Source organism: Rhinolophus sinicus, linkage group LG17, assembly GCF_036562045.2.
Source record: "Rhinolophus sinicus isolate RSC01 linkage group LG17, ASM3656204v1, whole genome shotgun sequence".
Classification (NCBI taxonomy): Eukaryota; Metazoa; Chordata; class Mammalia; order Chiroptera; family Rhinolophidae; genus Rhinolophus; species Rhinolophus sinicus.
Genome location: NC_133766.1, coordinates 5130216 through 5155883, shown reverse-complemented (window position 1 = coordinate 5155883; position 25668 = coordinate 5130216). Strand labels below are relative to the sequence as shown.

Here is a 25668-nt window from a genome sequence, read left to right as displayed (position 1 = left end):
TTCTTGGTACTCATTCCACCGAAAAATTCACACATAAAATGACTGAAATAAAAAGATAATAAATACAAGTGACATAGAGAGAATACAGACGACATTTTCAACAGGAGCTCTGCCCACTGCTAAATGCTGAGGGCAAAACCCCTACTGAGTTATCACTATTGGTTTTACATCATATTGAGTACATTTATCAAAACACAATAAAAGTGGGCGTGGATGGGTAATTGGTTAAATCTGTAATAACAGAAGAAGATCAACAATTATTTTTCACAAAACCAGAAAGATTCGACGCACACTGTATAACACACACAAAGCCTCACATACTGTTACTTGCCTGTTCTGTTAAACCTAGAAATCAACATGATAAACAGACTACGGCAAAAGCAAAGGGAAGGAGTGTAAAGAACAAGGATGGGGGAGGCACTCACTGTAGTAGAGCTTTGGTCTTCCTGGTGGGGTCTTCGGGCTTGAAGTTCTTGAAGCCTTCTACTTCGTGTTCTATGGAGAGCAACTGTCCCTGTAGTTTGTTCCTGAAGTTTGGCAGGGTATCTCGAATGTGGTTGGTGAGTTGCTAAATAAAACACAACAAAACAAAACCATCCCCATGTCTAACGGATTGAAGTCTAGCTCACGAGACAAGAATCGGCCTTCACTCTCTTCTAATCACTCAGGACTTTGGAGATCATTAGAGGCTGACTGTGGAGGTAGAGAAGTGAGAGGAAGGGCCAACGCTCTCCTCTGCTGCTCTAAGTCATGCTCCAAGCGCCTGCAATTTGAGTCAACTCCCCATTAAAAGGCCATCGACTCCCCGTGAAAACGCAGCTAGTGGGACTGATGAGGATGCATGGATGTATCACATTGGTCACATTGCCCACCTCCTCAAAAGAAACTTACGTTAGAATGTGGAGAAATAAGTGGAGAGGTAGGGGGGCTGCTGATGTTCTCAGGACCATGTGGCCTCCCCCCTGGTGGGGTTCAGAGGTACCTGTCAGCTGTTAACTTCCTCTCCATTCCACAGCTCAGGCAGCTGCTTCCTCTGGCCTCCACCTCTAGACCCCAGTCCAACTGTGGTGGGGCACAGGCTCACGCCGTCAACGGGGTGCATGTAAAAGTGTCTGCAAACCTGCGTACCCCAGTTCACTGTTCCTAAGTCAGGATGCATTTCTGCTTTGAGCACTGTTCTTTCAGTAATATTAAAGTGGACTCTATTCACTGAGAATAGTAACTGTGGGTCTAAATATTTATATTCATTTTTTAAATTCCTATCATTTAAGCTGAACGTCTTATTTTGGGAAAAAGTGAGTATCAAAATAAGAAATATGAGTTCCAATAGTCACATATTTCATAATTGTTCTTTTTGCTTGAAAACAAAAACAACCCATTTTTACCTGGTTAAGGACCTTCTGCAGGTGTGGGGTCCCCATCCGGTCAGCAATATGTCTGTAAGCCGGGTGTGAGAGAAAGAATTTCCTTTCTGCCAACATGGCTGCCTTAATGTCCTTCTTCCCGTCTATGTCCTTCTGGCTTCTGTTGACCACCCCTATGTAACCTGAAACAAAACACACACCTATGGAGTTTGGGACACTTTTGCTGCTTATTCTGGGGAGATACCAAGGCTCTCAAAGAGGCTGAATAAGAAAGGCAAAATTATTTTTAGGGGGTAAGGAATGAGTCCGTTTACAAACATCAATTTGAGGCATCAGTATTTAATGAAGGCTGGCTGATTGCCTACTGACAATTTTTAACACTGACACAATCATGTATTTTGCCCTTAAAAGCTCTGTGCGTTTTAACAGAGTATGTTTCTTCGCAGTATGGTCATCCAGCGGGCAAGTGAGTCAGACTTAGGATAGTATATATCTATGCACTCCACGATGACTATACCATCCCTGCAAACCCCTTACTTCTTATTCCTGTTCTTTACAAGAATAATTTTCCCACTGGATCATTTTTAATACATAATTTGGGAATATAGTGTCATTCCATAAGAAGCGTAACTGATCATAAACACGTTCCTCACAACTGTGCGGCATTAAATGCAACCTCCCAGTGGTCTCCCAGTTGTTTCTCTGCCACGTCACCAAAGGAAGTCCTGTACAGGACACAGTACGTTACCCCTGCGAAGAGGCAGCAGCCTGTTCTCTAGGATGTCCCTGGCATCCGTTCCTTCATCCATAAGGTCCAGCTTGGTGATGACGCCGATGGTTCTTAGACCTGCATCAAAAGCAAACCCAACACTGCGCAATTTGAAGGCAGCTAACAAGTTTTAGAGACACATATGCCTCAATGCTAAATGCAGACCAGTCGTATCCCTGCTGCTTTTCCTGTTCTTCTCTGTCTTACTCCATTTCCTAATCCACTGCTAACCCCAGTCTGGTGAATTTCAATGGGATGCGGCAGAGAGTTGCAAAATCACCCATCCATAAGATAACTTTAGATTCATGAGAGAAAAAATAAACAGCTGTAGCAACAAAATACTCTAAAATGTATGAGTTTATTTTTGTACCATGCATACATGGAAATTACATGTTTACATTTTCCTCCCAGGTACTGCACACAATGTGGATGCTTTAAGTTATGTATGTATTACATTATTTAAAAACATAAATAAATGGGCTACACCTGGACCAATGATGAGAGTGTGCTACAAAGCAAAGCTTATTACTGATTCAGGTCTGAGCACTGAGGTCAAAAATAGAAAGCAGAAAATTGGGTATAGGATGGCGTCACAATCATCAATAAACCTGCAAATCTCACAGCGTTGACTGTTCCTTAGAAAAGCAAATGTGACTTAATGGAAAAAAGACTGGACTAGGAATTCTGAGGCTGGGACTCTAGTCTCAAGGCAAGTCACGTAACTACTTAACTCTCTGGGTGTCAGTTTCCCTCACCTGTGCAATAGAGTCTATTGCAAGGTTCTTTTTATTTATACAATAATGTAAAAACCTAGACATTGTATGTAGTATTAAAATATCAGATACATCCATTGCATTTGTCCCTTGCTTCCATCATTGGATAAAATGGACAATATTTACCCAGTGATTCATATTTTTAAGTGCATTTCTTTGGACTTCTAATTAAACCTGGTTCATTAAACACAAGCCTTTATCTTGTACCTGAAACCATTCTAAAATAAGAATGGTTAATATTTATTAACTCAACTATGGTTTTAAGTAATTTACATGTCTTAAATCATTGCATCCTTAAAAGTAGTCCAACTACTTTTTTTTTTTTAATGAGCAAACTAAGGCAGAGAGAGATTAAATAACTTTCCCAAGGTCATACAGGGGGGTGGGCCCAAGCAGTCTGGTTCCAGAGTAGTCCATGCTTTTAACCCATATACTGCTTCTCACAGTAAAAGAATTAGTACCGTGCTTCCCCGAAAATGAGACCTAGCCGGACAATCAGCTCTAATGCGTCTTTTGGAGCAAAAATTAATATAAGACCTGGTCTTATTTTACTATAATATAAGACTGGGTCTTTAATATAATATAATATAATATAATATAATATAATATAATATAATATAATATAATATAATATAATATAATATAATATAATATAATAATATAATACCAGGTCTTATATTAATTTTTGCTCCAAAAGACGCATTAGAGCTGATTGACCGGCTAGGTCTTATTTTCGGGGAATCATGATAATAATAATAATAATAATAATAATAATAAGGCTTAAACCAAGAAAGTCAAAGAAAATGAGAGAGAAACAGAAATAACTTGAAACTTGAAACCCAGCAGTATGACTGCTCACTAACTTAGGCCAGAGAAAGAGGACATCCGCATCCAAGAAAACCAACAAGAAGGGAACCCAGAGGCTGGGTAATTTCTATCAGGTCATCTCGAAAAGGTTCAAGACCTAGGGGACCAATAGCTCTGAACATTATGGACAGTGGTGGTGGCAGCTGAGGCTGAAAATAGAAGCATAAATGAAAGCAGTTGGATTTCCATGGATAACATAGCTAGGGGCTGCCCTGGTCCATCCCAGCAGGATAGGGCAGGTTTACTCTCTGGAAAGACTGAACTAGAGAAAACTCTGAATTCATAGGCACCCAGCCCAGTTCTGGGGGGGAGGGGGGCTCAAATACTTTTTTAAAAGGTGATTAAGTAAAATTCTATACACTGAATGGCAGGACTGCCCCTCCCCAGTCCAATTCCCTAACTTGACTGCTAGAAAGAGTTGACTGGCAGGCTTTAAGCCCTCAAGCAAGAGATGGGAACAAGGATTGGGGGAAATTAACCATGCAGAGAGGAAAACACTGACATTCAAAGGAAGCCAAATCAAACCAGCCCAATAAATCGTCCTACTGTGAAGTTTACCCCTCAATACACAAAGCACTCCCACACAGCTTCCAATCACCTGACAGTAGTTTGCTTTTAAGTATGAATGGACAGCCAAGGACATTCTCTAATATGAGAGCAAAACCAATACGCATTACAAACCAGAACTTGGAGAAAACAAAGATAATACAAAATACGGAAGAAAACTTTATTATTTTTATTAACACCCTCAAAGAGAAAGGAGAGGTCATTTCATTCATGGAACAAAAATAGAATGTCATCAAAAAAAATAAAAAAAGAAAGAAAGGAAAGAAAAGAAAAGAAAAAAAACCATTCAAACAAACGAAAAGAATACTCAATAGTTAAAACTATAGGAGCAGAAATAAAAATGTTAGTACATAAAATGGTTAGAACACAAAGTTAAAAACCCAGAAATCAAAAGAAAAAGAAGTGAAAAACAGGAAAGGAAAAACTTTTTTAAAACTGGGAAAAGATGCAGAAGATCTAACATCTGAATAACTGACGCTCCAATAAGATCAAACAGAAAGAGTTGGCAGTGGGGGCATACTTTTCAAGCAAATGTCCTGTAAGTGAAAGATGAATTTATGGGTTAAATGAACTCATCAAGTACCCAACAAAATATGAAACACACATACACAATATATGATTTCAAAACACTGGGAACAAATAAAATATCCTAAAAACCTCCCAGAGAAGTTTAGAAAAGAAAGTCATAGGAAAGGTTTGGGAATCACTGTAGTAGCATCAGTCTTCCCAGCAGCAAATTGGAAACTAAAAGCCAAAAAAGCAATGATTTCAAAAATCTGAAGGAAAAAGAATGTATAACCTAGAATTCTAAACTATGGGTAAATGTGACTGAAAAAAAAAAAAATTCTCAAACCTGAACAATCTCAAAATATTTTACCTCCCTTTCTCCTTTTTCAGAGGGAGACTATTAAATAATGTGTTCCACCAAACCTGGGGACAAACTAACAAAGAAGACCGGAGGTCTAGGAAAGAGGAAATCCAATATAACGAAGAAAAGAAGGGAATGTCCAGAAAGTAGATCCAAGAAAGAGGCCAGGAGCGCAATCGATACCCATGGGAATGAGAGGACACAGATTCCTGAAGAGATGTCTTCTCCTACCAAGAAAAAAGAAATGAAAGTGATAGAATACCTAATACCTGATATTTTTGACAGTATTAAGAGATTTACACTTCTGTAGGCGAGGATGGGAATGCATTAATGACAAATATATAGAAGACTAAGCAAACAAACAAAAAGAGAGACAACTATCAGCATCATGGCAACACAACATAATTTATCACACGGCACAGCTGTGAACAACACTTTCATATCATAAATGTTTGTTTAGCAAAATACGACGGTATAATTATATTAGTAAAATGGGGAGGGTAAGTATATACTCGTATGTCTATAAGTATTAGGTTGGTGCAAAAGTAATTGCGGTTTAAAGGGTTAAAAAAATTGCAAAAACCGCAATTACTTTCACACCAAACTAATCTTTGTGGGTATGGGAGAGGGGTATAAGACAGCTAAATCTTCTCCATGGTAGAAAGTCAAAAGAGAATACCTAAAAATAAAAAATCAAGAAATATTAGTATAACAAAATTACATAGAAATACAGAGGTAAATACAAAAAAAATAAAGAAAAGGATGAAAGTGTTCAAAGTCGTAGCCCCTGAAAATCAGTAATATAGAGTCGGGAGGAGGAAGCAAAGGACTGATAGTTTTTATTAAAAGCCTTTGGGACTGATTTTTTTTTTAAGCTATATAATTAATAAAAATAAAAGTTGAATTTTAAAAGTATTTTCTTTACCACTCCCTTATTTCTGAGAAGGCATAGGACTCTTTGCTTAGCCATGTGCCAGAAGTGGCAAAGGAGACAATTTTCTGTTTCACATTTAGTTACACAAATAGGCAGCTTAAAATAATCAGTGAACTCCTGCTGGCAGACGCCAGACCTACACGGACAGATCTCAAAAAGCCATGGCCAGAAGAGTCTCCAAAGACAGCATGTTTTAAAAGCACCTCACTGGGAATCTAACGACTCAGGTAAAAATAATAACGGAGACCACTTATTGAGCCCTGATAATCAACCTGCCTCACTCAGGACTTGAAACGACACTGTGAGATAGGTACTGTCATTTTCTCAGGGACACAGACGAAGGAAGTGAGTGTTGGAGAGGAAAAGGACGCTGGTGTGAAGGCCCACAGCCGGTAGGGTGTGAAATCCAGGCAAACTAATTCCATTCGTAATCACTTTTTCTGCCTCCCACTTCTCAGCGAGATTCTCCAAAGGATTCGCTGTGTTCTGTGGCGAGTCCCTTGTGTCATCTGGGCCTGTTTCTCTCCAGAACTAAAAGCTTCACTAGATGTCCCTTTCAAGTCTAGCATTCTGGGAAGGAGAACAATTTCCAGATTTAGAAGGTTATGTACAGTCAAAAGAAAAGAGGAACTTCCTAAAATTCTTGCCCTCCCACTAAAAGGAAACTAAAAATAATACACGAAGAGCTAATAAAGACTGTGTGATATTAGGTTTCAATTACGTTCCTCTTCAGTAAGAAACAACCACAATGAGGAGTGCTGAGGCAGCCCGGTTCCGGTGAAGACCTTGAAAAGACCCTCAAGGCACATGAAAAACCCGATTCTTCTGCAGCACAGAGGCTCAGAGCACTGCCCCCAGGTTCAGGCTGTTGGGGTTCCAGCTCCACCTGTGCCCTTCACTAGCTCTGAGATGTCAGTGTCCTCAGCAGGTATAACCCCATCGGGGTCACCACACATCACCTCTTACATGTGATGCCTGGAACAATTATTAGCAGCATCCCCTTTAACCCTTGAAAGACTTTCCATTTGAAGAACAAGCTATATGTTCACTCTAACTCATCAGTCACAGGAGGAAAATAACAAACCCATGTTTCAAAATTAAGTAAGAGCCCTTCCGGTTTCTGGTCCAGCAGGTAAGGTGCTTGGGAGTTGCCACTGTGTCCTAACAACAAGTAAAAATTGGCACACACTGAAACATCAGTAACCCTTCTTAGGTCCATCAGAGAAGTGGGGTGACAAACCGTTCTCCCCACCCCCCTCCAAATTTGGAGAGACAGACAGATGTACACAGAGAATCACAACCCAGAAGCAGAAAACCCCACGGGGGCATTGCCTGGGTAGGAAAATCCCATAATTGATGAATTGCTGGAAGGACAGTGTGGAAGTCAAAAAATCCGGGGGGACCCAGTCATGGGAGGTACCCACACTTGCATTAGTTGTGCCTCCAAGGAGCTCAACTAGGTTCTCACAGTGATTATCTAAGAAAAATACCCTGATGTCTCCTGCAGGGGGAGAAATCAAACAACCTGATTTTTACAAATGGGTGAAAGACTTGACAGACACCGCCCCGAAGGAGATATACAGATAGCAAGTATGGATGTGAAAAGACGCTCCACATCATATGTCATCAGGGAATTGCAAATTAAAACAATGGTGAGGTACCATCACGTGGCCTATTGGAACGGCCAAAAGCGAGACACTGACAACACCAAGTTTTGACACAAACGTGGAGCAACAGGAATTTGCCCTCATCGCTGGTGGGAATGCAGAGTGAGGCAGCCCAAGATGCCCCTTATTTACCCACTAAGTGAGTGGATAAATAAACTGAGGAATATCCACACAATAGAACATTATCCAGTGCTAAAAAGAAATGAGCTATGAAGCCATGAGAAGACATGGAGGAACCTTAAATGCTTGTTACTAAGGGAAAATGATTAATACCTAATGAAAAGGCTACTGAGTATAGGGCTCCAACTACATGACATTCTGGGAAAGGCCAAACTATGGAAACAATAAAACATTAGTGGTTGCCAGGGGTTAGGCAGGAATGAAAAGTACAGCACAAAGGATGTTTAGGGCAGTGAAACTATTCAGTACGATATGACAATGGTGGGTACTTGTCATTACACATTTGTCAAAACCCAAAGAATGTCCAACACTGAGAGCGACCCTAATATAAGCTGTGGACTCTGATGACAATGACATGTCAGTGTAGGTCCATCGATTGTAACAAATGTGCCTTCTGGTGGGGATGCTGACAGTGGGGGAGGTTGGGGTGTGGGGAGGGTGGGCAGGACATATAGTCTACTAATTAAAGACAATTAAACAATATGACCCATGTCAAGTACTTGGTACATAAAAACCACTCCATCGATGAAAGTTGTGATCTCCCCAGCTCTGTTTCTCACCATGTCTCCCAAGCTACTCCAATCCTAAGCTCCAGTCATACCCAACCAGTCAGTTTTCCAAGGGACCACGCATTCGCACCTCTTCACCTCCTAACGCTATCCCTCTGAACCCAAATAGCCTTTCTTTCTCCTCTTTCCTTGGTCAACAGCTACCCGTCCATCAAAACACTTTTCAGGCCTGTCCTGCCGGTCCTCGATCTGGCTCCCACAGGTGTAAGTTTAGAGCCTTTTCTCTGTACCCTCAAAGCTCCCTGTGTGCCCTGAAATCAGAGTTCAAACGTGGCACCAGTTATCCGCTTTGTCTATCTCACCTACTGACCATGATCTATTCAAGAATAAGAACCACATGTTATCTCTATATTCCAAACAACTTATATAGATACAAACACAGAGTGGGAACTGAATAAATGTTTATTTATTAAGTGGATAAATGAATGAAAAAATAAGTATATTCATTCTTCTTGGGTTCAGACAAGAATTGAAATACAAATTTCAGAAAAGAAATGTGCTACAATTCTACCATCTTACTTAGGTTTGCTGTCAGCACAGTGATTTTCCTATAAGAACACTGCCATTCCTTCCGTTTATGTATGCAGCTAAATTATAAGTAGTGTGTTGTTTCATCTAATTAAGAAATGGGACAAAACGTAGCCAGTAACCACATTAGCAGTTTCCAGAAAAGTAATCTGGAACACTGTGTACACTAAAATAACAGCAAGGGGAAAAAAAATCAATGAAGAGTTAGTGTAAACATGTATACAGCAAAATTAAAAACAGACTTAGGAAATTAGATGTCCTTCAGTTAATGCATTTTTTTGTTGTTGTTTTTTTTTGTTTTCGGTTTTGGTGGGATTTGGGGGAGAGGGGGTTGTTGAAGTAAATGTTGTTCTTTCTGTTTTGGCAAAGATTATGGAATATTTTATTTCTGCAAGCAATCAGTGATGAATGGGGATAGTTTCATGTGTGTGTGTTTTTTTTTTCCTATAAGTTTTCCAGAAACATTATTTTCTGGTTACTTCCAACAATTCTGAACAGCACAGTTTCATTTTCAAAGTCACCAGGTACTATTACTGCATGTGATACGAGGTAAAATATGAAGTAACAGAAAACATAAGAATTTCTGTTGCTATGGTAACAAGGACTCTATCTTGCTCACTGATATATGCCCAGAGTCTAGGAAAGTACTTGAAAGATTTAATATTTGTGGAAGGAAAGGAGAGGAGAAAGAGAAGATAAAGAGACAGAAAAAAGATAAAGGAAAGAAGATGAAGGAGGAAGAATTACTTCAAAGATAAGAAAATTTAGGTATACAGTGTTTCTTGCACTGAGAATTTGTACTCCAAAAAAAAAAAAAAAAAAAAAGAATCCACATAAACTTAAATCTCTCTGCTTTTTGTCCACCTACGTCCATTTTTTTCTTCTTCCTTGGCACACAGCTTAACTGTATTTCCAAATCTCCCTTATATTCGAGTTACAATCTCCCTTACAATCTCCCTGTGATTGAGTTCTAGCCAGTGGAATGTAAGCAGAAGTGAGATGTGCCACTTCTAGCCTTGGTCTATACAACTTCCCACACATGCTCCTGCCTGCTCCTTTGTTTTCTACTTGCTGAATCTAACCATAATAAGTCCCTAAGGGTGACAAATGGAAGTATCCGGGTATCTGAATGATGTCACAGAGAAAAAAATACCACACAACCCTGACACTCCATCCGGGATGGACATATCTCCTGTTTGTATCATTAGATGTTTCAGCCTACTTATGACTGTATAATAGTATAAACAGTTATACTATTGGAAGAAAAGAGTTATCATCATGAAAGCCTGGCTTAGCAAGGTTTGGGAACAAGGAAACAAAAATTGCAAGTTGGAAAGATGAAGATTCATATTATGCACTAGCTGTATATTTTGCAAACCTGCCTCATCTGATAACTTTTATGGCAGACTAAGTACCTATTAAAAGAAAAAAACTGTTGGAAAGAGCCAGAATGTTAATTTGTCTCGACTGTTCCTTTAAGAAAGATGAGTTTCACACAAGAAATTTATCAGTATGCAAGCGGAAATAGAAAGGATTAGAGAGAATTTAGGGTCCTTTAATGGTTAAAAAAATCCAATTGTTCCTGTAACTCAAACAATACAAGAATAGGTTGGAAAGGCTCTGAGCAGTCATGGTCCAGTAAGAATTTTCAGTTAAGCAAAGGAGCTCGATGTTTTCTGCTGCTAGCTATGAAAGAATAACAGAGTTCAGATATGCTTTTCTGTTGTAAACTACTATAAAACTGATAAATGAAACAATTGTTTTCATACATGAAACAATAGGTTGCAGGACTGTGATACCTGAGAGAAGAGAAAGTAAGCCATACAATGACCCAATTTCAGCTTGGAGGCAATTTCTAGACTACAGGGCAGGGAGGAAAAATCCAAAAAGATCCCAGCAGTCCTGCTTAGTTGAGGAGACACAGATTGGATTTCAAGGAGACAAAGACAGCTAGAATTTACGGGACAGTGTACTAGATAAAAGGGAATTAGGACTAGGAAGCACTCTAGAAACGTGCACGGGCGTCCCCTTGAGTAAACGCCTCAGGTAAAACTCCATATGGCTGGGCAAGAATGACTTCCAGGTAGCTCTAAACCCTCTAAACCAAACAATTCCCAGAGCTCATACAGGGCTGGGAATTATTTCATTCCCACCAGCTACAGTGGAGAGGCATTGTTGAATTGGAGACAGGGCAAACCTCAGTAAAGGTTACTGCAGATCCACCCTTTAAAACCTAAAAATGAGCTTCAGAAAATCAAATTGATCTGCAAGTAATGTAACTACTTGCTGAAACAAAGCCCAAATCCCAACGCATTTTTAAAGAATACAATAATACTCAACTCTTAATGAAGTCAAATTCAAAATATCCAGCATTCAAACAAAAATCACTAGATATACAAAGAAGGAAAAGGTGATGACGATGAGGGCGGAGGGGGAAATCCATCAATAGACTCTCATATAGAAAAAATGGAATTCACAGATGACATTAAAATAGCTATTATAAATATGCACAAAATGTTAAGATACAAAAGAAAATGTAAAGATAATGAGTAAATAAAAGAAATATAAGTGATTTTATATCACAGATCCAGGAACTTGAAGAACACCAGCCACCCACAGAAAACCACACCAAGGCACACCACAGTTAAATTTCTGAATACCAGCGATAAAAGAAAATCATAAAAACGGAGGGGGGAAAATAAGACATACAAAGATAAAAATAATTGTAGACTTCTAATCAGAAACTATTAAAGTGTGACATCTTTAAAGCGCTGGAAAATAAAAAGAAATGTCACCTAAAATTTGATACCAGTAAAGAAAATATCTTTCAGAAATAAAGGCAAAATGATAACTTTTCCAGACAAACAAAAGATGAGATAATTTGTTGCCAGAAGACCTACACTACCAGAAATGGTAAAGGACGTTTTTCAAGATGGAAACTCAAATCTATACAAGGGATAAAAATCTCTGGAAATGGTAAATATATGGGTAAAGCAGGATAGTTCTTTCTCATTTTTAATATCTATAAAACACTATCGACTATTGAAGAGAAAAATAAGGACCATAAATTCTGGGTGTCATTTAAAACATCTGTAGAGGACATAACATATGTTTTATATGTAGAAAGGTTTATAACACATGTAAAAGACAAATAGCAAGATGACAGACTTAAATCCAACTATAACAATAATTATACTGCATGTAAATGGTCGAAATACCACAATTAAAAGGTGGAGAGTGAAGTTTGGATAAAACAGCAAAGTGAAATTAAGTGCTAAACCACCAGAAACACACTTTACATATAAAGACATAAGTAGATTAAGAATATGAGAAAGCTATACAATGAAAACACTAATCAAATTAAAGCTGGAGTGGCTATTTTAATACCAAATGTAATAGATTTTAGAGCAAGAAATATTACTAGGAATAAACAGAGAGAAATGTGTAATGATAAAGAGTTCGATTCATAAAGAAGACATAATAAGCTTAAACGTGTCAGCAACCTAATCACAGAGCCCCAGCATACCTAAGCAAAAGATGACACAACTGAAGGGAGAAGTAGACAAGTTCACAAATATAGTTGGAGACATGGCATTTCTAGCTCAGTAATTGAAAGAACAAGTAAATAGAAAAACCAAGAGATGTACAAGGCCTAAACAACACTACCAACAAACTTGACCTAAAGGACATCTATAGAACAAGCCACTCAACAACAGTAAAATATATAGTCTTTCCATACGCACACTGCTCATTTATCAAAATGGACCCTATCTGGCGCCAAAAAACAAATTTCAATACCTTTATAAAAGGAAGAAAATCATACAGATATTAATATCAGAAAGTTCTCTGGCAAATGCCCCAAATGTTAGGAAATTAAACAACATATTTCTAAAGTACCACAGGTCAAAAGGGAAATTTTAAAATGTTTTAAACTGAATAAAACAAAAGCACAAACATATCAAAATTTGTAGCGGAGAGCTAATTAGCTTTATAACATTACTATTACCAAATAAGAAAACTTTAAAACCAATTATCTAAGCTTCGATCATAGGAAGCTAGAAAGAGAATAGCAAAGTAAATCCAAACGAAGTAGAAGGAAGGAAAGAATAAAGTGGAAGTAAATGAAACAGAATACAGATAAACTCCATATCTATTACCAATTAAACCAAATGCCAATGCTTTGAAAAGGTCAATAAAATTGTCCACTTGCACTCTCGGACACAACATTACTCTGCAACTCCTGCCAGTGAAACAAAGCGAGAATAATTCAAATGCATGTGATTGTAAAGAAAAGGGTAAAACTGTCTTTATTCACAGACAGCAAGCCTGTGTATGTAGAATATTTTAAGGAATCTGCCAAAGGCTACCAGAACTATTAAGTGGATTAACCAAGATCACAGAATATGAGGTCAAAACGCAAACATAAATTGCACACATCTATATACTGATAATAAAACACTGGTGGGGGGGAATGTTTAAATATTATTTACGATATCATCCAAAAACATAATATACATGAGGATAAGCTTGATACAATATAGGGAAGACATGTACGCTGAAAACTATAGCATACTACGGAGAAGACCTAAATAAATGAAAAGAAATACCATGTTCATTGACTGGGACAATCAAGACTGTTAAGTCAACTCTCTCCAAAGTGGTCTATAGGTCCACAGTACCTCACCGAAATAATGGAAATGGTCTATGCGTGAGCTTCCCAGGAGCGAAGCCATCAACCACGTGTGGTTATTGAGTACTGGCAGTGAGGTATGGCTGAGGAACTAATTTATTTTGTTTTATTTCATTTTAATTAACGTTAACTATAATTTTAATAGCCGCACATGGCTAATGGCTAGCACATTAGACAACATAAGTTACAGATTTAATGTAATTCCAAACAAAACCCCAGTGAGATTTTTGTCAAAACTGACAAGCTAACTAAAAATGCAAATGAGAAGCCAAAGTACTACTATCACCAAAGCAATGAAGTAAAACATCTTGTACTATCTGATTTCAAGGCTTACTGTAAAGCTACAATAATTAAGACAGTGTGGTATTGGCATAGAGATAGACACACAGATCAATGGAACAGAATAGACCACACACACACACACACACACACACACACACACAATGGGTTTTGAACAAAGATGCCAATGTAATCCAATGGAGAAAGGATAGCATGCACAAAATAAATGGTGCAGAAACAATCATACACACATATGGAAAATGATGAACTCTGACCCTCCCTTACTTCACCCCATACTCCCCCCAAAAAAAATCACAGACCTAAATTTAAGGTTAAAAACTACAAGATTTCTGGAAGAAAACAGGACAGAAACCCTCACAAACTTGGCTTAAAGCAAAGACTTCTTAGAGAGGATTAAAAAAGAATATGGATGCTATTTTAAAAATTAATAAATTGCACATGATCAAAGTTAAAACCGGTTTTTTTAAAAGATATGGTGAAAGAATAGTTTTAAAGTATTTGCCTTGCATGATCTTTGCCTTGCATGATAAAACAATTTGTACCAGGATGTATATTTGTTTAAACTTCATAACTGAATACTAAGGAAACAGACAACTTCAAATAGGCAAAAGATTTGAACAGACGCTTTACAAAAGAAAATTTATGAATGGTTCACAAGGGTGTGAAATGATGCTTGGGATCCTGAGTCATCAGGGAAATGCAAAGCAACTCGCAGATAATGAGTACAATTAAAATAAAGTTAACGATACCGAGTGCTGGCAAACACGTGGCGCAAAGGAAACACTGGTACGTTGCTGCTGGGAATAAAAATTACACAACCACTTTGGAGAAGGGCTTAGTGGTTTCTTAAAAATATCAAACACACACTTCCCCAGCAATTCCACTCTTAGGTATTTTCCCGAGTGTGATGGAAACCTATGAACACAGAAAACCTGTACGTGAATGTTTATGGCAGCTTTCTTTGTAATCACCCCAAATTGGAAAAACAAAAACAAAACAAAACAAAACAAAAACCCTGAAGCTCCATCAACAGGTGACTGGATCAATAAAATGTGGCAGATCCACACAGTGAAATATTTACCAATTTAAAAGAATGAACTACTGAGAAAGGCAAGAGTGTGAGCAACGCTCCAAAACGTTATACTGAGCAAAAGACACCAGACACCAAGGGTACTTACGGTATGAGTCCATTTTTTTATGAAAGTCTAGAAAAGACAAATTGAATTTAGAGTGACAAAACGCAGACGAGGGGCTTCCTGGAGCCAGGAGTGGGGGCCCGGGTGGGACTGATTGGAAAGAAGCACAAGAAAACCTTGTGATGGGCTTGTTCTTTGTCTCGATTGCGGTGATAGTTGCGTGGACGTGTGTCAAAAGTCCCAAACTTCATGTTAAAAATATGTACCTCCCTACGCAAGCCTAACGTCTCAGGTAGCCTCACAGTAAGCACTGTACGCTGAGAGAGAGGGGAGCTGGGAGAAGAGTATTTACTGGTGATAAGGAAACAAAGAAATAAAACATGTAAGGCCAACATCCAGGAAACAGCCTTGGGTACAGTTACTTGTCCACGGAGTTGACCAGAAGCAGACAGTTCAGCTGACTGAGGTTTTTTTTTTTTAAAGAAACTGTAGTCCCAACGAAACAAAAAGCCTGGCCTGAGAAAGCCTTGGATAGTTTGAGTGTTGAAACCACCTTTCTGGCCCCAAGTCTTTACAAGGAGGGAGCAGGTGCCCAAGCTGTGCATAATCCCCTTCCGTGCAGCTACGTCACACAGCAGGACGGACAAGGAAGAAAGTTTCTGGGAGAACAGCGGACGAGGGACAAAGGAGTTCCTCCCAAAAGGCACACGTAGGGCTTAACCGGGAACCTTGTTTCACTGGGGGGGGGGGGGTTAGTGCCTGCCCAGGAGTCCATGCAGCTGTGGGCCTGGGACTGTTATGAGTCCCTGCTCTTCCTTTCCTCGGGCAGGAGTTTCTATCACAGACAATAACTACTGGTGCTCCCCACACAGCCCTCAGCAATCTTTCTGGAATCCTGAACAGACACCTCAGACAGCCGACTGCTGACCACGGAATGTCCTGGTCCAGACCACCATCCAGGAACTCTGTCAGCACAGAAAAAAAAACCGGCTGGTGTTATTAACTAGGGACCAGTTAATAACACCAGAGCTCTCTCTTTGAAGGTCACCCTTCACTCCGAAACCGAATCCAAGCTCCTCTGGTCATCTGTCCTTTTCTGAACAGGAATTTCTCCTGCAGCAAAAGTTTCCATGAAATCCATCGGCTCTGCTGGGACCTACCAAATAGGCAACATTATTTGTGTCATGTAGATCAACCAGGCACCATTACAAGAAACTGTGGTTTACACACACCCCATACACACACACACACACACACACACGTGCATAGGTAATACAACTGCTCTTTGAAAGAGCGACTCTAGTTTTGTGCATCCTGGCGGGTGATAAAGGTGACAACACATAGATTGTGCGAGGAGCCTTGTTGGGCAACACTAAGAAAAGCCAGGCAAGAAGGGCGTGGAAAGCAAGGGTTAACTTGGCAGGGTGAGATTTCAGTTGATACAGCCCTACACTTCCTGAAACTGCTAAACCTATTGGTTTTTTTTCAAGTCTTTTATAACAGAGATTTCTTCGTGAAAAATAACTTTGCATGCCTGAAACTCCATAGCCACAAACCCACTTTTTAACCCATGAAACAAAAAATTAATTTTATGTAATACTTCCAAATTGCCGGGCACTTTCTAAGTACTTTGCAGATATTAATTCATTTAATTTCATACCAGTTTTATAAAGAAGGTATTATAATTATCCCCATTTGACAGATGAGGAAACTGAGGCATGGAAAGATGAACAAGTTTGCCCACGATCACACCGCTAGTAAGTGGTGGAACGAGGATTCAAACCCAGGCAGCTTGCCTCCAGAGTTTGTGCTATTAAACACTAGGCTGTACTATTTTAAAATGTAATTTTTATGTCCTATGCTTTTATTGATATAATTTCTCATTAAGGCTAAGTCTCTTTAAAATGTTTCTTGGTTATTTTAGCAGAACAGCTTGTACTTTCATTCCAGCAAGCTGCCCAATTCCACCCCTTTCTGCTGTTCCGCCAATCCTTCCCACTGTGCCATCTGGAACCATCTTTATTGTCACCAAATTGCTCCAACACACTCATGCTCAGGTCTAAACAATAGCTCCCACTTCCGTGCCATCACTTAAACCCGGTTCTCTCCCTCACGCCTTTCGGGTGGGGATGGTATATTTTCCCAGGCTCCACAGAGCCGAGGATGGAGGAGAAGAGAGTGGAAGCTAATGAAGTGTTCTTACTCCTCAGCGTGGCTGCAAATTGAAATCTTCACATAGAAACACTTCTTTGGAGCCTTACGTCACCTGGCTACATGTTGCTGTCATCTATCAGATGCCCAGACACCCATCTTCTACACACACACACACACACACACACACACACACACACACACACACGAAGGATTCAGCACCATGCTATTCCTCACTACCCTTAGTCCCTCCATTATCTGAGCAGCTTCAGAACTGGACAACAGACATATCCACTTCTCTTGAAGTGTTCAGTTTCTTGACCTCTTCTACTCAATGACTTTCACCTACGTGCCATTTTAGAAACTTCCTCCCAGGACCACATCTTGGACACATATAACCTGGACCTGTTCCAGCTGTAAATCACAAACTCTAATACTCTGCTCTCTAACCACAAGCCCCTCTTCTCCCAGTCCCTTTGCTCTCCCACTAGGAATAACTCAGGCCATTCTTCAGTCTCTTCCAGAACCCCATCCCTGAACCATCCCACTTCCCCCGAAACTTACAGGTCCTTTCTGGCTTCACTTTCTTCCCTTCCTCCAAGGGTTTCACAGTCCATCTTTCCAAGGATTAGTTTTCCAATATCCTCAACTCTTTTGCCCACTTTGTCTTCCACCCAACAGATCCTTCAAAATTCTGACTCAAAAGCAATCCAACTATTTGCCTCTCCAGCCCCCTCGCTACTGAGTGTTTCTGGGACTCACACAAGCTGGAGCGTGGTGTGGATGGGCTCTGGGCCCAATGGGGTCCTGCAGTGTGGCCCACCTTCTCCTTCTCTCTTTCCCACAGCGACTGCTGAAAATACCTTTCTCCTCAAACTTCTTACACAACCCCCTTCTCTCCTATCCTCCTTTCCGCCCTCCCTTCCCCCACTTTTTTCTTAGTGGATAGCCTTGCTTCCAACTTAGAGAGAAAAATCGACGTCAACAAGCAATAAATTCTTCAAATGCCTCTCCAGATATCTACAAATGAAGCACTATCTGCATGTACTTGCTTATTTCACTCTTGTCTCAGTGGAAGAAACAGTTCTCTTTCTACTCAAGGTACAGAACAAGCACTCAAGAAATGCTGGAGAGAAAGTACAGAGGAAGGAAAAGGAAAGAAAGGAAGAGGGAGGGAGAGAAGGAGGATGGGAGGGAGGGAAAGAGGGAGGGAGGGAGGGAGGGAGGGAGGGAGGGAGGGAGGGAGGGAGGGAGGGAGGGAGGGAGGGAAAGAGGGAGGGAGGGGAGGGAAGGATTCTGAAGTCAGCCAGAGAGAATGAAAGTCTTACAGAAATTCAGAAGAGTTTTGTTTGGGGTTTTTTAACAGTCATATGCTATACGAATAAACTGCCCACAAAATAACTGTATGGACCTGGTTTGTAGAATATGTTTATACGGCAACTTTAAAGAGCTACTACTACGCTAATGGTAATGTCACAAGCTCATGATCACATCAGAATTCAGGAGTAAGACCTCATTGTACAGGTGACTATTAATAGTGTTTAAATGTATTTGAATGTTGAAAGAAGACAGACACGAGAACAAAATTGTTCTTTAACACTAAAATCATTTTAATTAAATATTTCCACCTTGAATAGCCATGCAACCATTTATATATTAACATAATGAGAATTCCTGAAAAAAGATTCGTATCTCTAATTTGCCATTAAATTAAGAGAGAGAATGTGTCTCATTGCTTTCTTACATACTTTTTTAGACTTTCTCATAAATAGTTATTTCCTTCCCACATTCAAATTTCTACATTCAATTTCCACAAAGAACTCAGGGAAATTTTAGGCATGTTCAGGCAACGTCCTTACAGTGACCCCCAGTGGCAAAAGGGATGAACGTGTCAGTTTTAATCATCCACATTTAAATGAACTTACACACAGATAAAACCCTGATGACAATAACAAGTTCCATTTTTGAATGTCAACTATAACTGAAACAAATCAATAAATAATTTTATAAGATAACAAGTTCCATTTTCATAGCATATTCACTTTTGGCAAAGTGCCTTCACACTTTTCTCTTTCCTATTTTTAAAAAAGAATACACACACCCCCCACACATACATATATTCATTCATACTCATGTTCTAAATTTATTCTCTTTCACAGCAAAATTCACAATAAAGGTCATTTTATCTTTCCCAATAAGAATATCATCTCAAAGAACATATACTTTTATAAAAAAGTTTTACTTGTAATGAGAACTTTTAAGATCTACTTCCTTAGCAACTAGAAAAGCTTTAGTTAAGCCTATGAGATGAATATTTTGGTCAGGTTTCCAATTCTAAGAGTCAACAACTCCTAGAATTGAATAAATTGAAAATGATGTCTATGTGACATATATAAATCTAGATGTAATTTTAGGTATAATTCTAAGGCTCAGCATACATTTTAAAAGCTCGAATGGAAGCTTTCCTCTAGACTTGGGCAAGGCTCTTGATCAACTTACAGATGAACTGTTCTCTTTGTAAATGGGTTGATTTCTAACATGAGATTTAACAGACCTACTTGAATTGCATATGCATGAAACTCTTAAAACTCAAGTACATAAAATGCAAAATAGCAACATAAATGTGGAATGTGCATCTGTAATTCCTAGACTTCAGAGTGTAATATTATGCTGATGTATTCCACTCACCTCCTATCAAAATTCTGATTACACAGGATTAGAAGGTCATATGTCTCTGTGGTCCCTGCTTGCTTCAGAGCAGACATGTACATACTTAGTATTAGGTTGGTGCAAAAGGAATTGTGGTTTAAAAGGTTAAAAATAATTGTAAACACCCCAATTACTTTTGCACCAACCTAATAGATGCTTAATTTAAAAGAATGATTGATTGAACAGAGTTGATGTAAATTTTTCAAAGACTACAAACCTTTTGGTTTTAGCCTCTGTTCTCAGCACTTTCTCCATTTAAAAAAAAAAAAAAAGATCAATTGATTCTGAGTCTCACTCATGTTAAAAATAAGCTCCCCCAAAAAAATCCCTTAAGAAGTCAAAACATAGCTTCTAGATGCTAAGTTATTTTCTTCTTAAAGTATAAGATATCTTCACACATATTAATGGATTCAATTACTATCAGGTAGGATATGGGCTCTCAATGCAATTATTTAACATCTCTTAGCTTTTTTAATTTGGTCAAATATTTAAGCTAAGAATTTCAAGGCTACATGGGAATTCCACTGGGAGGAAAGAAGAGCTGCAGAGACAGATACACTGGCTAGAAAATAGGTTTTCTCCATGAATTGCTCTTATATTTGCATTTTATAAATATATGCATCATATTCTGAATGCTGACTTAATGCGTGATGCTTGAAGCTTCTGCTCAGCGTAACAGTATCTCCAGCGCGTGCATGACCAGACAGAAAAGTCGGCGTCTGCTAGATATCGCCAAAGTCAGTGAATATCGGTTTACACCACCATGGACTTTAACTGTTTCCAGATTGAAAAGGGAGACCTGTCAAAAGCCAGAAGCTTGAGGAGGTGGGTTGAACACACCTCCATAAATAAAGAAAGGAGTCTGCCTCCAGCTTCGTGCTAAATTCACGAACTTCATCTCAAGAGAAAATGGTGGCCTCTTCCCAACAAGAGGTCTAAGACTGCTCTCGGAGTGATTTTTATACTCCAGGAAGTCCTCTGGTCATGCTAGAGTTAGAAATGAAATTCATTCACTGGGAAATAAATCACCATGAAAGGAATGTCCCGACACATTTGCCTCCGTGGTGAGGCCTTTGAACAGCCCTGTTGCAGACTATGAGCTGGATGGGTAATGCTGAAATACTGCTGGCCCCGAAGATAAAAGGCACAGTGAGAGTCTTCATGGGTAATGAACTCATGCTCAAGTAATAAATCAATACTGCTGTTGGGACCGACTCCTCTGCTTTCTATACAGAAACCGTGTGTCACTTGACAATGTACTGCTCAGCTAAGGTATAGCAGGATGTATAAAACACACGGATGTTAGTGTCACTTCTAGTCACGTTGAAAAGCAGTGTAAATGTGGTGTCTTTATTATAAGACCATTAGAACCTAGCAGGACAGGTGGATGTTACACCAGAATGAATAAACTCAATATGATAGAGGCTATCTCTCCACCAATCGATCTAACCAACTAACCCCATCTGTATCCATAGCCTTTGCTTTTCCTACTGTTAAAATGGAGAAACAATCCAATCCTCTCCTACTCCCATGGGTTCCCTTCGTTATATCCCCTGTCCCCTTGGTCAAGTATTTTTCTCGTCTATTTATCCAGGCTTTATCCTGCTTCTACATTTATCCCATCTCTGTCCTTCATCCCCAGTTTTATCCGTCTTCTGGAACATTCTCACCCACACACAAACATGCTATAATAGCTCCCATCTTTCAGAAACATTCTCTTGATCTTACACTGCTAGTGTCCCAGTTTTCTTTTTATCTCTATAGTGAAACTTGAAAGAGGGGTCTCTACTCTGTTTCCACTTCCTCACATCTAAGTCTCTTTTGAACCTTCTCTAGAAAGACTTTCCTACCAAACCCTGCTTATCGAGGTCACCAATGACTTTCATGTGCCAAATCCAAGGGTCAATCCTCTACCTTCATCTCCATGAGGTGATGAGAACATAATAGTATGATTTAGACACAAAGGCTGGAGATAATCATGATTTAGACCAAGTTCAAGGCTGCTTTGCTTCTATTTACTACTGAACCTTCCAGCCAGCAGTGGAGAGGATTCGTGGGCTAAGAATACAAGTGACCGAGTGGATGCTGCTTCCCGGCGTCCCCCTGGTTCCCCACAAAGGAGCCTGTAAGGTCTGAAGTTGAACACAGCCTGTGAGGACCGGGCCAATTGCCAAGCCAGAGGGACAGAAGCTCTGGACACTCTGCCTTTTATCCCGTTAGGTTGGGTGTGCCACTTCATTACGAAGTAAGCTCAGCCTCATGCCCCCCTCGTTACCAAGGCCTGTGTTCCGTTTCTTACTGTGGTTTTGAGCCTCCTCGAGTGTCTGAGCAGTAGACTCGGCCTTGACCTGCCAAATCCCCTCCTTCATCTCCCAGCAGCATCGGACACCGCCGATCACAATGTCCTTTTTCAAACCCTCTTTCCAAAGCATGGCCTCTGGAAGACACTTGGTTCTCTGCCACCGTGCAATCGCCTCTGCTTTTTCTCCTTCCATGTACCCGGGCTATTTCCTCGGTCCTTCTTCTCTTCTCTGTCTACATTCATCCGCTACATGACTTCAACTCAACTAGTGTCAAGGAATGACACCATCTGAATTACTTCCCTAGGGCTGTCACAACAAATTACTACAACGGGTGGCTTCAAACAACAGGAGCTTATTTTCTCACAGTTCCAGAGGCCAGACGTCTGAAACCAGGGTGTCAGCAGTGCTGCAATCACTCCCTCAAAAGACTCTCAAGGAGGAACCTTCCTCGCTTCTTCCAACTTCTGGTGGCGCCTGCAGTCCCTCAGCTGTGGCAGCAAAGGGCCAACCTCTGCCTCCTGCCCTCATTCCTTCCCTGAGTCTGCCTCTCCAATCTCCCTCTCTTTCCTCTAACAAAGAGTGGCCATTGGATTTGGGGTCCACCCTAAAAGCAGGATCATCTCATCTGAAGATTCTTAACTTAATTACATCTGCAAAGGCCCAATTTCCAAATAACAACATATTCACAGGTATGGAGGGGGGTTAGGCCTTTGACGTATCTTTTGGGGGGATACCGTTCAACTCACTACTCCATCTCTAGGCTGTTATCTCCCAGATTCATAAGTCCATCCTGAAACTCTCCCTGAAATTCCAGTCTCTCACATCAATACTTAAGCATCTCAAATTGTAGATGTCCAAAACAGAACTCTGGGTCCTCCCCTAATATTCCTAATTCCAGTAAAGGGCATCATTGTTGAGCCTGTTCCTTTGGTTAAAACCCTTGGCTCCATCCTTGACTTCTCTCTTTCACTCACAGCGTACCACCAGTAACCTGCCATCTCTACTTTCAAAACACACCTTGAATCTGACAGCTTCTTCCCTCTGTATCATTGCTCTCTTTTTCCACATCAGCTCTCTCCCCACAGGACCTCTTGGAAGGAACAAACAAACTGCTCTCCGTGTTACTACTCACATTCCTCTCTGAGGCCTTTCTTCTCCCAGCGGGCGGACTGACTTATGAAAACATAAATCAGCTCTTCTCTCGCTACACTCAAAACCCTCCAGTGGCTGCTCATCACACTTTGAACACAATACAGTCTTTGTCATGGCCCAGAAGACCCCACGGGATGTGGGGCCAGCCTACCTCTCTGACGGCGGAAACTGCTACTCCCTTCCTCTCACTGTGCCCCATCCTCAACGGCCTCCTTGCTGCTCCTCAACGTGTCCAGCCAGTTCCGCTTCCAGCCCTTTGTACTCACCATCCCCGTTGCCTAGAATGTTCCGCCTCTGAAACTGACAGGGCCCATTCCCTCACTTAGCGGTTCTCTGCTCAAAGCCGGTCCCATGGACCATCTGTTCAGAATAGCATTTTCCAGTCACTCTCTCTTCCTTCACCCTGTTTTATTTTTCTGTCACTACCTGACATTATACAAACCTGACATTAAAATAATTGTTTACCTGTCATCTGCCTGTTTCCCTCATTAGAACATGAGCACCATAAGGGCAAGACTTTTGCTTTGTTCACCATGATATTCATGATGCTGAGAACGGTGCCTACCGCTCAGTCATTGCTCATTAACTATTTGTTGAATGAATGAACAAGCAACAAGAATGAGCTTTTAAAATCAGTTAAAGCAATGTAACTCTATTAAAAACTGATATGACAAAGTGATAATCACATTAAAGCCATTGGAGACAATTTTCACTGAGTGCGTTTGGGGAATGAGGAAGAAGTATTCACGTGAGAATATAAACATGAACTCTTCCAAGCCAATTGTTCTTCCAGCATGTATACCATTTGCGCTAGAAATTCAGTCTTTAAGTTTGTCTAAAGGTCTGTTTCTTAGACAGATTGACACAGAGATAGTCTAATAAATCTCTGTCTTACAACAAAAGAATTATAAGGCAAAACCTAATTCAACATAACTGGAACGATATTTCACCATGTTTAGTACCATAAAACTTCATTAAGCAGTTTTCACTCCAGTATTATAAAATTCTACTGTGTGTTCCTGATAATCCCTGAATAAAGCGTCTAAAACACATTTGGTATGAGAAACTTGGAGGACACAATGGCACACTAGACCTACTGGCAGCAGAGAGACGTGAGCTCTGTCCCGCGTCTGACCGTGAACAAGTTCCACAGCCTCTGTCAGTGCCTCCTGTGATAAGCTGGGCTTGCCACCCACCGAACACGACACGCGTGGTTCTCACACATGACACAGTGTTATTACACAACTCGTTTCACTTGAGTTACTATATGCTGTGAGCCAATCACAGCCCCTAAAATATGAAATGATCATTTCATATAGTCGGTCTTCTGTAATGCATTTCTGTGCGGATGCCCATGATCTTACACATAAGAGAAGGTGCCATACGAACAAAGACTTTATTTTTTAAAGTGGTGGAGACTTATGAAAATAATCAGAACTACGTACTGAGCATGTACCCAGTCTAGTGTCTTCCCAGGGGTCCAGCATAGAAATCTGATACTACGGACCGCGAGCCCTTGGCCTGGCTCAGTAGATGCCTCCTACATGTCCGCTGAACAACAAATTGATGAACTAACTAACAAAGGCAGGGATGGAATTCTTAATGGATCTGAGGAGAAACTCTAAAGAGCTGGGGGAAGCTCTCCTGAGAGGAACCCATGTGGTCTCCATGGGGAGACTGAGAATCCCAGTCTGCCGAGTGTAAAGCTAGGAGCAGCTGCTGGCACAAAGCCTACACGCGTCAGGCCAAGCCAAGGCGATCCCTCCACTCACGCTCCCCCAGCCCCATCAAGCTAAGGTCTCCTTTCACCTACAGTTCCCATAGCAATTTGCAGGTGAATCTGAAATTGCCTGTTTTTTAGGATCCATTACTAAAATACTCAAAATAATTCTATTACAACTCTAAGTGTTATCAAGTTCCATTAACTCATCTCAGTGTAGGCAGCAGTTGGGATTACAGAAAGCTACAGATTATTTCACAGGTTTATTGTCACTATAAATTATGGGCTATAAATAAAATAACCAAGACATGTCCTTGGAATCTTTTCAGGAGGAAAATAATTGCTGGCATTTGGTGAGCCCTTCAGAGGTAGAATGATCTTCACAGATAAATTTATCTCAATTATCATAGCAACCTTCTGA

The 25668-nt window shown here is 40.2% G+C and overlaps 1 protein-coding gene across 12 annotated transcripts in view; it reads right to left on the bottom strand.

The window, feature by feature from the left end:
- DNM3 (dynamin 3) overlaps positions 1-25668 on the bottom strand; it is a 388315-nt gene that overhangs the window by 271855 nt on the left and 90792 nt on the right. For all 12 annotated transcript variants that reach the window (XM_074322213.1, XM_074322210.1, XM_074322205.1 and 9 more), the window contains exons 5-7: positions 2113-2211; positions 1386-1546; positions 426-568 (exon numbers count right to left, since the gene is read on the bottom strand). In XM_074322213.1, coding sequence (XP_074178314.1) covers positions 426-568; positions 1386-1546; positions 2113-2211 — 403 coding nt within the window. The remainder of the gene's footprint in view (positions 1-425; positions 569-1385; positions 1547-2112; positions 2212-25668) is intronic.